Source organism: Penaeus japonicus, unplaced genomic scaffold (assembly GCF_977035675.1).
Source record: "Penaeus japonicus unplaced genomic scaffold, GWHDUDI00000001_assembly GWHDUDI00000032, whole genome shotgun sequence".
In the NCBI taxonomy this organism is placed as follows: domain Eukaryota; kingdom Metazoa; phylum Arthropoda; class Malacostraca; order Decapoda; family Penaeidae; genus Penaeus; species Penaeus japonicus.
In genome coordinates this window covers 21113992-21126491 of record NW_028234434.1, presented here as the reverse complement: position 1 = coordinate 21126491, position 12500 = coordinate 21113992, and the positions used below count along the sequence as shown (strand labels likewise).

Below are 12500 nucleotides of genomic sequence, written 5' to 3'. Positions count from 1 at the left end.
TTATCAGCTGGACTTTTCGTCATAATTACGCACCTGTCGCGAAGCCTCTGCATTGACTTTTGACGAGCCTCGATTTTTTGGACGGAGAATAGTCTCAGAATGGTTATTGTCAAAGTGACGTCTGAAGAAAGTCGGCACGGCAATATCAAGTTTATTTTGCACCTGCAGCACATGATCGAAAACGATTTTAAGATGATTTTGAGAATAGAGAATTCTGACCGCCAAACTGCAATTTTTAGGTCACTTTGAATATACGAAGCGAGCTGTTTATTGATGGTGGTTGAAGTGGAAAATGGAAATTTGGCGCTTCATTTTGGCTGGTCAGCAGCTGGCAATTCGCACGAGACTCTTTTGTTGCAGTTAACCGATACGCAAGACAATTTTTGTTGCTTCGTGATGCGAGTGGATAAATAAGGGATGATAATTAAGCAAGTAAATCTGGCTTTATGTGCAAATTTCTACCGAGTTTGCGTGTATACACCAATAACGATTTTCCTCAGTGGTTCATTTGTCCTTTTTCCGTGAGTTGCAAAAGTCTGAACACATCATTACTGAGTGTGGATATTGGTCTGGTTATGCTCAGCACCACATGGCTTGTTGTAAGTCCTAGGAGTGTAACGCTATACACTTGTTTGTGGTTGTAAATAGTTCTCTCGTGATAAAGACGATGAATAAGCGCTCATTCGGGAACATCTTCTAAGGTCACGGTAAGTGTATGCTTCTGTCTGGAAGGCGAGCATGTGCGCCTGTAACAGTACAGTAGTTACGCTCAACCCAAAAGCAACCGGAAAGTCATCGCGTTGCCTTGTGCGTCCACCAAGAATCAGTTCTCTTCAGTCGCGGACCAGCTGCAGGAACCCTTGGCGAAGATTGCATTCTCTTCGATTATGGATCGGGCATTATTCATCGTGGTCTTGCATAATACACCAGGGGCTAGCATCGTTTACTTCGGTTGGGCGGCCACTATGTTTAATACGAATCGGCTGCATTTCACTTGGACATCCACTTTCATCACAAGTGGTTGAATGATACCACTTCGTCTGCTTCGAACTCGGGCTACCATATTGTGTTATGGTTCATATGGCTATTGGTTTGTTTGTGTAGTTCTCTAATTTACGGTTAGGATCAGTCTAGGAAGTCTAGGTATCCGCAAGAATTCTGTGACGTTTGGGTCTACACTCTCAGATGCTTTACTGTTACACAACTTAAGGAAGATTTAATCTAAATAGCCCAAAGGAAGACTCGTGTCCACGTAACCACAATAGAATCAGATGGTCTAGTGGTAGAAGGTATAACGATGTATGTTGTCAAGGAATGGGGTTTGTGGAATCCCCTTTAGTGCTGTTGAGGAGTTGGGTCACACACAAGGACTATTCCTTAGGTCTTGTTTCTTCGTCAACTGTCGTTTCCTTTCATATTTATCTCGCAGCTCCACGTAAGTATGCTCTAGTTAAATAAGTCATTCATTTAAGGCTAATCACAGAAACAATTTGCTGCTTCTAAGCTTCCCAGACACATGTCTTCTCCAGTCATTTTTTTCTAGCGCGCACTTAAGCACGTATGCATACAGGCACCCTCAAACACACATACATACGTACGTACGTACGTGCATACATACATACATACAAACATACATACATACATACATACAAACAAACATACATACATACATACATACATACATACATACATACACACACACACACACACACACACACACACACACACACACACACACACACACACACACACACACACACACACACACGTGTGTGTGTGCGTGTGTAAAATCCATACCATAAAGATGTAGGCGCGCAAACGGTTTGGGATTGTGTGCAAAGGAGAGACTACGGCAAAAGAGAGAAAGAAGGAAGTGTCTTTCCCTCAGTCTGTGCAAGGCGTCGTGAGATCTCTAAGCCCACAATCACCAACGTCCCTTCCCTGATAATCCTCCAAGTTCCACCTATCATAACGCTGCCGCCCCTGAGTGCCCACTCGGGAGATCCTCGCCAGAGGTGGTGCGACTCGTAGGGCACCGCCGTTCCCCTGCACTCTAGGCACTGGATGCCGTTCCGCTGCTGCCTTTTACATTAATATTCTTTAGGGTAGCGAGTCTTAGATTGTAGGATGAGACATAGTTTCCCCCCATTTTCGCTTTTATTCTTAAATAGTGTATGCATTAGTTCGGAAGTGCATGTGCTTCCTGTTTTCTACGCAAATAATCAGAGTGACACATGGAAATTAACATTTGTAAGGCACTTACTCCCATATTACTAACTGTCTTCCATATTAACCTAATAATCTCTTCAGTTTTTTAAAATTAGCATTTGAGATAAAGAGACCTATTCAGACTTACAGATGAATATAGAATGAAAAATAGATGTTTGTTCAACGTCACATTTTGAAGATTATTGCATAGAAAACGGATGGAAGTTAGGCTGCTCTGACAATGGCCAGAGAGCGCGGGCTAAAGGTGTTATTCCATTTTGTAATTCTTTTCCTTTTTCCACAGGGACGGCGTGGAACACTGCCAGCCGTGGAGCGCGAACACAACACAACAAATAGACTTAGCCTTTAATATATTTTTTATGGTCTACTTTTTTATACGTGTAAGTATACCCGCTTTCCCACCGTGGGATTTCTTTATGTCGGTGTTGTCAAATCTATATTTTTTTTCTTTTACTGTTCTACACATCTAAAAATACCCCAAGATAAACTGTTACTTCATGAATATTCCGAAGTTACTGACTTATTTACCTTGCTGAAATTTATCATTTCTGCCCTCTATGTTGTTGAAATTTATTCCTAGTTATGATGGAATAATTCACAGTAGAAAATTAACCATAGTTTTCTTTCTTGCTCACATTTGCATATTTTCCCCACATAAGAAAATTGCCATTCCCATGAGACTCCACCACACATATGTCACCGCCTCAGAGGTTGTTAGGCTACGAGATGAAATTATGTAATTCTGAATTCCATCAATTCTATAGGGCTGTAGATTAGTACAGATAATTACATTTACACGTAGTCACATTCTCTTGACTGTACGAAAGTTTGATTGAAAAAAGATAAATAGGGACAGGTAGAGAAAGACAACTTTATTTTATTTTCAAATGGGTTATAGTGGCATTATACGAAAAACATGGAAGGCTATTAAAAATTTGTGTTATGAAGCCATCGTGTTATATTCTGAAGGTAGGCAAATTACATGATCTTATTTCAAATCGGTTTTCGTCAACAAACGTTTAGCTGACACTTAATCAGGAAAGTTAAAAGATTTACACTGTATAAATTGCATACCCATAATGAGGCACGTAACTTAAAATTGCAGTAATTACTCATCAGTTTTACTTGTTGGTAATAAATCAGGATTCTTTAGGATCAATATTAGTAAATATTAGTGATAGTTTGCCCCTGTCGTTATGATAGTAATTGTCTGATCTAGCGGAGGGAAAACTTTTAAGTATTTTACCGTCGTCGATAAAGTTTGATTTGCATAGTTTAGTCTCAAGTTTTAATGGAAACAGGGAGGAGGCGATTAAGATTACAACTTATGGAAAATGTACTTTCATTAGTGTAACTGTTAATTAATATGTTATTGAAAGATCGACTTACGAATTTACATGTGCAAGATTAAAAAAAAATAAATCCTACGGCATTTAATTAGAACCGAAGACATCTGTGAAATTGTTGGAATTCATGTTTTGTGTGACTTTTACTGGCCCTCTCCCAAATTAGAGTTGGCTCAGACAATAGGGGAAAATTGAAACGTCTTGCTAATTTATATCTGCAATCTCTATCTCTCATAACACGCACGGTTACATCCTCTCTTTACGATCCGCGTCCGATTTCACTCTCCGTCCTAACAGCGTTTGCTTATGAATCGCTTCCACGTCCCAACTCTCCTTTTATGCCCCCCCCATCCTTCCTCGATTTCATGATCACTGCCTGTTAATTCCTGCCAGGAGAGGCTCTCATCGTCCCGGGCGCCGCCACTTTAGCAGCTAGCCTCGGCAAATCGTGGCGTTCTTGCGGCCCTCCGGTATCACTGCCTTCGAATGTCCAACCGTCCAATTCGGCGTTGTTTCGTCGTGACAAGTTGCACCGTTTTAGTCACGGGGTAGAGAGAGGGAGAAGGGGGAGGGGGGGTTACCCTGATGTGAGCCGGACGTCATAACCCGCGTGCTGCCTCGCCTTCATTTATCGGTCTTTTAACGATCGCCGTGACGAGAATAGGGCCGTTAAAGGTGTACGTGTGATAAGGATATAGGCCTGCAAGGTGTCACAGAGAGCGTGGGTGAGAACGAGTGTTATATTTCACACCGTGATTATGAGGAAAGGGGGCGATAAAGATAAAGGAGATAGAGGGCGAAAGAGGGGTGGAAGAGGGAGAGAAGAAGAGATGGCGAGGGGAAGGAGTGGAGAGAGAAATTAAAAAGAGAGTAGTAGAGGGACAGAGAAAGGGAGAGGCAGACAAAGGGTGATAGGTAGGTAGGAATAGAAAAGGTAGAGATTAGGAGGATTAGAGAAGGAGAGGGGAAGGGGAGAGAAAGATGACACAAAAGTCAGAAAAAATAAGGATATAGCGAGAAAAAAATGAAACATGGAGTCGTTTTTTTGTGACCATCGCACTAATTGAAACCTCTTTTTACCGTCTGGTCTTGGGTTGAGAGTAGATCTCTTTAAGTTGAATTTCGAAGATTTTAAGAATGACCTTGTTTCGCGGGGCAATCACGATAGCTGTTTCGTATTGATAAAAGTCGCCAGTCACGAAATCTAGAGATATCGATTATTGTCACCTGTATTATCAATACGAATTGTCATTTGAATGTCGCTACTCGCGACCTTTTTTTTTTTATCACTGATCAATGTTTTTTCAATCATCGTAAATCATAAAGGGTGGATAAACCAAAAAAATGGATATTGTCTGCTGACTCATATGGATTTTGAAATTTGTAAACTGTTAATTGAACTGGACCTAAATTAAGTCAGGGACCGAAGAATATGAGAACAAAACAAAGCCAATCATTCTCAGTCTAACAGTAAACGGTTTATATTTTCCCATATACGAGGTCTACTCAATTGATATGAGCAAAGGTCTAGTCATACAAGTTTTATGATGTGTTCAGAGAAGAGACAAGGCACCAAACCAAACTAAAATTGATATTTAGTCCCTCTATTCAGTCTTTTCCTTTCCAACGTATACATGCTATTAAGGAGGACGATTTTCCATATTTTCCCCCACTTTTACGAATATGCTACAAAAATACCTACGTTACTGAAGAACCATCTGATGAAGTTTGATAGCTCTACTATTGTTCTAAATACCCCAGGCCGTCAGTTGTTTGAAATAACCCATTTCTCTGTCTTGTCTGGTCGTAAATGGCGAACAAAAATTAAGCATTCCATTATTAGTGTGAAGATTCCGTGGTAGAAAGGACTATGTTATCCCCTCGGCCCCTCTTGCTTTGCCCAGGTGGACATTTTCCCCCCTTTTTAGTAGTCATATACTCAGAATGCTTGAAGATTATTATATTGAAATAGCATAGTACATTAATAGTTTAAGGTAATTGAAAAGGAACACGGCTATGTGGAAATCATGAAGGAAGAAGCGTATCACAATGATTGGTATATGAGCTATTTAGGGCGGAAATTAACTTTGCACGTTCAAACCGATTTTTAAAATTTCTTGCGGGGAACACTTTTCTTTCGCCCATACCCAAATAAATTCGTTGGGCGGGAAATATTGCGCCCTCTTCATCATGGGACCTTCATCTGCACTCCCATAGTATAACATCCCAAAAGAGACTTTATTAATTATGCGTAAATCTATATACCCTCTCACAAAATAGTTATGGAAGCAAATATTCTGTTGTTGGCTTTATCTACAATTGTCAAATAAAATGTTGTGAAATATATATTGGCCAAATTGTGGAAAGAAAACGCATTCATTTGAAAAGCTTGCGACTTGCGGAACTAATTACGGTTTCTTGGAAATTCGTGGTTTGTGTCATGTCTTTTGAATACGTTTTCCTTGTGTTAATTATATAAAACATTTAGAAAACAACCATCACTCAATGTTACTTCATTATTTCACTCTATTTTAGAGCTATTAGAAAGAAATCTATTTTATTTATCATGAATTCTGCCCTTGTTGTATTACTGGAAAATTTCTTCATGTAATTTGAGATAATTGAATATAATCGGTGCTGTTCCATGCGTGTAGCAACGGCAGTATACCTAAATCTGTAAAAATTGAAATGTTAAAGATAAGGCACTGTGGCATCATACACTTACTTATTCATTCTTATTTATAAAAATCGCCTCAAAATACCCGAAACTGATTCCTGAAAGGGCGTTCACGTAAGACAATTGGTTCGGTATAAAACATCTGATAAAAACGTAGGTAGGTCTATTACTATGACAATAAAAAAACAGATTTTGACTATAACTATGAACAGGAGATGCGTTGTTCGATATTATCTCCCCCCTACGAAAAAAAATGTACAAATATAACTCGCCTCATAGTTTGCCTCTTTTGATTTTTTTTATTTAAAATGTCGTATTTCTTCAGATTAAGAACATTTTGTAAAAGCTAGTATGTCTACTTAATCGCTCAATTTCATAAAAAGGTTAAAAAAATCCTTCGGGTTCCCTAAACCTGTTTTAATTTTTATTGCAAACGTAATTCATGTTACGTTTAACAAGTTTATTTAAATGAAATGATACAGATAGGTAATCATGATTTAGTCTTTATTTAGTCTTTATACTTAAAAGAAATGAGAGAAACTTTCCTCTTGAAGATAGTAAGGAAGTATAAATCATCTGTGACGATTTCTCAAGATATCAATGGGAGCTTGTAGATTATATTTGGTTTATTATAAAATGTAAATGCTGTTAGAAACCAAAGGCAGTGTGTTTCGTTTATTCGTAATATTGCTGTAATTCCCTCTCCATTCATGACTTAGAAAACTCTCTTTCAGTAAGCTGATGAAAATCGTAACAGAGGGTGCGTTACATGTTATCTGAAGATGGTTATGGTGTTGATCAAAGAGAGGGAAAATGAAAGGCTTTGGAATATTTGAAAAATGGAAGAGTAGGGAATATATAGAGAAGGGGAAGATGAGGTAGGAAGGGATTAATTAACATGTCCAAATAACATCGTTGTATTTCTAATAATTATGATTATTAACCCATCAGCTATCGTTTATCATCACCAATCTCTGATCTCTGAACCTGTCATGAATCATCAGTGGCGGATCCAAAATGGGGAGGGGGGGATTGTGTAATCTCCCCCAGACTTAGGTTAGGGGGAGGTGTCGCAACCCCAGGGGCGATTACTAAGATATCAGAGGCATTTTCTAATAATTTTCGAGCAAAATGTAATTATATTGACCTAAATTATTGACATACTTCTACGTTTTAGGGTATATTTGTCACTCTAAGGGAGGAGGGGGGGAGGGTGTCACCCCTTGGATCTGGCACTGTGATCCATCACTAACCTGTCAACCTGTCATCAGTCATCACCAACTTGTCAAGACCATAGGTTAATGGGAATGTTAAATAGAAGAGAAAAGTACAGACAAAAACAAGTTTGATTTTTAAATAGAACAAGAATAAACGTTCGTGGTAGAAATGAAACGAAAGTCAGAAGTAAAGAAAGGATAAGCATTGAAATAGACCGAAATAAAAAGGGATAGTTGGTATCATCCAAGAGGGCGAAAAGCAAGGAAGAAAGACTTGAAATCTGATGAGACAGCAGAAGAATAGGGACAGATATTTTCTGAATGAATAGAATCACAAACATGAAAAGCAATGTAGCTAACAAGAGGCTTTTAACTTACAAAAATAGGCAGGATGTGAATTTAGCTAATTGAAAATTTTCCTTCATGAGATATGACTTTGTTAAAGGTTTTGAAGAAGCATATTTCTGTAGGGTATAATTAGTAGAGGATGATGCAAAGTACAAGTAATGTGTACTGTATGTATCATTATGATTAATTTACATTTGATTAGAATATCTGTTTCATCAGTAAAATTTGACAGATTACATGTAATCTATGATATGCTCCTTTATGACAGAATTCTATCTATCTGTCTCATTTTGTAAATTGTTGGATTATTGTTCAGTGTTGGTCGTTTATCTTTCTTTTCAAATTATAATCTTTGGATGGCCCACTGAATTGCATTTTTACTATTTTCCTATGAAATTATGTGTCACTTTCTGCCATATTGTGTTGATATACTCTACATTCAGTATTTAAACCAGCATCTTTAATTATGGCCTGGGATTTTTTCTTTCTTTCTTTCTTTTTATTCTTCAACAAAGATAAAAGCAGTTTACATTCTTTGAGAGTGAAGGAGATGAGATAATTAGTCTTGGGATTAAATTCTCTCTGGGTGCATTTGAATTAACTTAAAGTGCTACATTGTTGGACAGAACCTTGTAGAACAAACTTTATACATATATATATATATACTCTAATTTATTTCAGAAACCATAATTGAGAATGTTTGCAGTATTCTATAGAGTTTAGAGACACCAATTTTTCCACTTACCCTAACCCATTGCCAGGCAGCCATACATTCTCTTGTCATTCTGTTTAATCTCTTCTAAATTATCCTTTAAAAGATTACTCCAGGCCCATACATTCTCCTTTATAATAATGGATATTCCTTGTCAACGTAACCAATTTTCCTTTCAAAATATCACTCTAGACCAGTGGTTCTCAATCTTTTTTCAGTGATGGCACCCTGAATTTATATAATCCTTTCTGTGGCATGTAGTACACAAACATAGAACTTGTCAGTGGAATTAGATTCAGAATATTAGATTAATTTAAGAGTTATAAATGCATAAAAACCATGTATTCTCTTTAGTAACACAACATATTCTCCGTCAAAGTAACATGTTATTTTTCTTTCAGTTTATAGCGGCGAGTGATAAACTATGGTTCATGCTGGAGATGTATTCCTTTGTCGACTACTTCACCATCCCGCCCTCATTCGTCAGCATATATCTCAACAGAACCTGGATAGGTAAGCATCATGTGAGAGTTTGGTTAATTTTGGTATACTGCTGAGAGTGTGGAAAGGTATTTGTAAAGTGGGTTTGTATATGTTCATATATGTTGGTCAGTAAAAGGGATTACTGTATTCATGTATATGCTGTATGTTTTTATGTTATTTATATATGGTAATAGTAAACTCTTTGATACTTTGCTCTATAGCTTTTGATACTAAAAACATCTTGCACATTTATCTTAAATTAAATTCTCAAGTGCCATGGCCAGTCATGTGATGTTTACATTTCATAAATACAGTGACAAGTATTAAGGGTGCATTAATTTTTCATAAATTGTCAATATGATGTAGTGATGAAGAAAATTAGTTATTGGTCAATAGCTGAACCTTCAGTGTTGAGAAGGTATAATGACAAGAATGTTAGCAATGAGAATGTAAATTTAGCATCACAATCAAGGATAATTGGACCAAGTTGATTAGGGTAAGTACAGACTAAAGACTATGGCCATAAAGAATGATAGATTGCTATTAAACATGAAACATTTTCTATTTAGATTTTAAACTTTCACACCGTGAGGGAATTTGCAAGAATCCTAGGTCATTTAGGTGTTTGTTTTGATAAATCAGTAGTTATATATGTTTGGCTCTCCTATAGTGATATATTTTCTATTACTCAGTTTTTTTTTCAGTCAAAATAGCTAATATTCCTTGAAATCTCCTTGAAATGTTTTGTGCAGGGTATTAATCAGTAAATCACTATGGTTGATGACAGAGGAACACAGACTGAAAATGTGTCTTCTTTCAGGGTTGCGGTTCCTTCGCGCCCTCCGCCTGATGTCAGTCCCGGATATCCTGCAGTACCTGAACGTCCTCAAGACATCGTCCAGCATCCGGCTGGCGCAGCTGTGCTCTATCTTCATTGCTGTGTGGCTCACCGGCGCCGGTATCATCCACCTGGTAAATACAAGTCTGCAGCATGGAACTCTTCATTTGAATCTATTTCCTTTTGTTATGGGACAATGGCTACTATGAGAGTTATCTGATTAATAACAGATGTAGACCAGGTTTCCAAACAGATTAATCCTGTAGTCATTCAGAGATCTGATATTTTGTCTTTGTGGCACATATTCTTTTCTTTTGCAAGAGTTGTTTTGTTTTTTCACTCTACTATAAGTATTTACAATAAAAGACTAAGCAGGTATCTCTGCTTTGCATCTTTGCATATCTTTGGTTTCTGTGCCTTTATAGGCAAAGTTGTTTATTGATGGTTAAGTTTGAAATATATGGTAAATATACACAATTTATTCTTATGGGTAGGTGTATACATATTACCTCAGGTAATTCATTATGAAATAAATTAAATCATATTGGTTTTTATTGATGAAGATATTCCATGACATTCAAAGCAATTTACCTGCATTTTATATACCCATACCAATGAGAGGACTGTAGCATATGTACCTGATGTCTGATAATAGAAAAGATGAATATTGTAATGCAGTGCAGTTGCAATGTATCTTGTTTCTGTGAATATCTTGTGAACACAGTGTTTTATAATTAGCACATTGATATAGCTAAGGTAAAGAAAAAAAATTACTGATTAAGTAATTTTTTAACCTCTACAATGAGGAGTCTACAGGATGGGGAACTCTTTCTCTATCCATAGAGGTCTGACACAAAGGCCCTGCATGTCTGAGTGAAGGACACGAATGAAGAAAAAATTCACCTTAGTGAAATGTTATCCAAATGAAGCTGTATAATAGGTCTTACCAGGACAGTGGAAACCAAGGCATTCCACATGTATATTCTCCCTTGTCACTTCTACCTTCCCCTCCTTGCCCATGTTATTCTGGAGTAACAAGTTAGATTCTAATGCTGAAAAACAAGAGTGATATTGTTACATGAGGGGCTAGAGATATCTGTCTGACCTTTATGGATAGAGATATAGAGATAACCATCTGTCACACTCCTCTTTCTCAATCCTTGGGGTCTGATGAAAAAGCCTGATATAACAACTGTAAAAGAAGAGAAGGTAGCAAAAGAATCACCCATGTACCGCACATAACATATTAAGGGAGTATCTAAGGGTAGTCTCACCTCTAGCAGCTGGAGAGCACCCTTAGTGATCATGTACAACAAAAAATTGACTCAAAAGCAGTCAGCCCACAGAGACTTGTAATGATAAGAAATGACTCCACCTGAGGAGAGGAACAACAATAAAGCGAAGACAGAACCTTGGCAATTTTGGAGAGGCATGGCAAAACACTACCTTGACGTGGACATCAGTGTTGCAACAGTTATAGGAAAAATCACATGAACTAGAAACAAAACTGCCAATATGCCATGCACAGTATTTTGCTTGGAGAATCAAAGTGAAGAATTTAAAAAACTGTCACAGCCTTGAAATCAGATGAAGTAATGTAACCGTTTGCACCCTCACTGCACTGTTAGACCACAGTTGTTTTTTTGCAAGACATTGAAGTTCCCTAGGTCAGTTACTTTGCACAAATATGTTTCAAAGGAGGGCAAGTTGGAATTGTTGAATGTCATTCATTTATTCATGTCTGCAGTGAGAAAGGACAGATTTATATCAAGTCTTTTATCACATCTAACTCAAAGTCTTGATAAGTGATGGAATTGAATAGCCCAAATTTTGCATTAGTGAAACATTTTGCAGGGTGTGGTTGCCTGGCTGAAAGGTAACCCAACATGATTGGTATTTAGAAATTGCCCTCAGCATGTGCCCTCCTATGATATTCTCTACCATGTCTCATAAAAAAAATTGACCAAATGACCAATAGACAAATTTACCATATTGAAGCATAGGGATGTCATGAAACTTCATTGAACCACCTTTTAGAACCCATTCCATCCATAGAGGAGGGAGAAGAAGAGGGAAACTGGCTTAAACACAGCATAGATGTGAGATGCCTGGCCCAGGGCAAGCCATATCTTTTTGTTGTCGATATTTTCCTAATCTTGATATAGCCATGTTTATGCAAGGCCTGACTCTGCCTTGCCCGATCCCTGCAAGCAAGCTGCAACTCCAGTTGGCAGTGGCAATTTCTTGTATTTTTAAAGGCTCTGATCTTGTAGGCCACTGGCCAAGCAAACCATTGCTCTTCTTGTGAGCATTTCATTATTGTTACTCTGGTTTGGGAGTAACCCTGCCACTCAACTTGTACAGAGATGGGGAACTATGCTGGTCATTTAAGTATCTCATGAGTGCATCACATTGCAGCCAGCCTCAACCACTTCCAAGGGAACTGAGGAAACAAACAAAGCAAATAACCTTGAAATGGTAAAGTTGAAAATTTCTCCATCTAGTTTTTCTCCTTGCAAAGGGAGAAAGACTAGATAGGCAAAAATATGTAGGAATGAGAAAGTGCTTGAAAACAGGAAGATGGTCAAATAACAAAAAGGGCAGAAACACAAAGGCAGATTAAAATAAAACCTCTTAATAATACTCCTCA

The 12500-nt window shown here is 37.8% G+C and overlaps 1 protein-coding gene across 50 annotated transcripts in view; it reads left to right on the top strand.

Moving 5' to 3' along the window:
* slo (calcium-activated potassium channel slo) overlaps window positions 1–12500 on the top strand; it is a 170944-nt gene that overhangs the window by 43972 nt on the left and 114472 nt on the right. For all 50 annotated transcript variants that reach the window (XM_086556477.1, XM_086556472.1, XM_086556467.1 and 47 more), the window contains exons 2-4: window positions 2513–2609; window positions 8931–9042; window positions 9833–9984. In XM_086556477.1, coding sequence (XP_086412603.1) covers window positions 2589–2609; window positions 8931–9042; window positions 9833–9984 — 285 coding nt within the window. In that variant the 5' untranslated portion in view covers window positions 2513–2588. The remainder of the gene's footprint in view (window positions 1–2512; window positions 2610–8930; window positions 9043–9832; window positions 9985–12500) is intronic.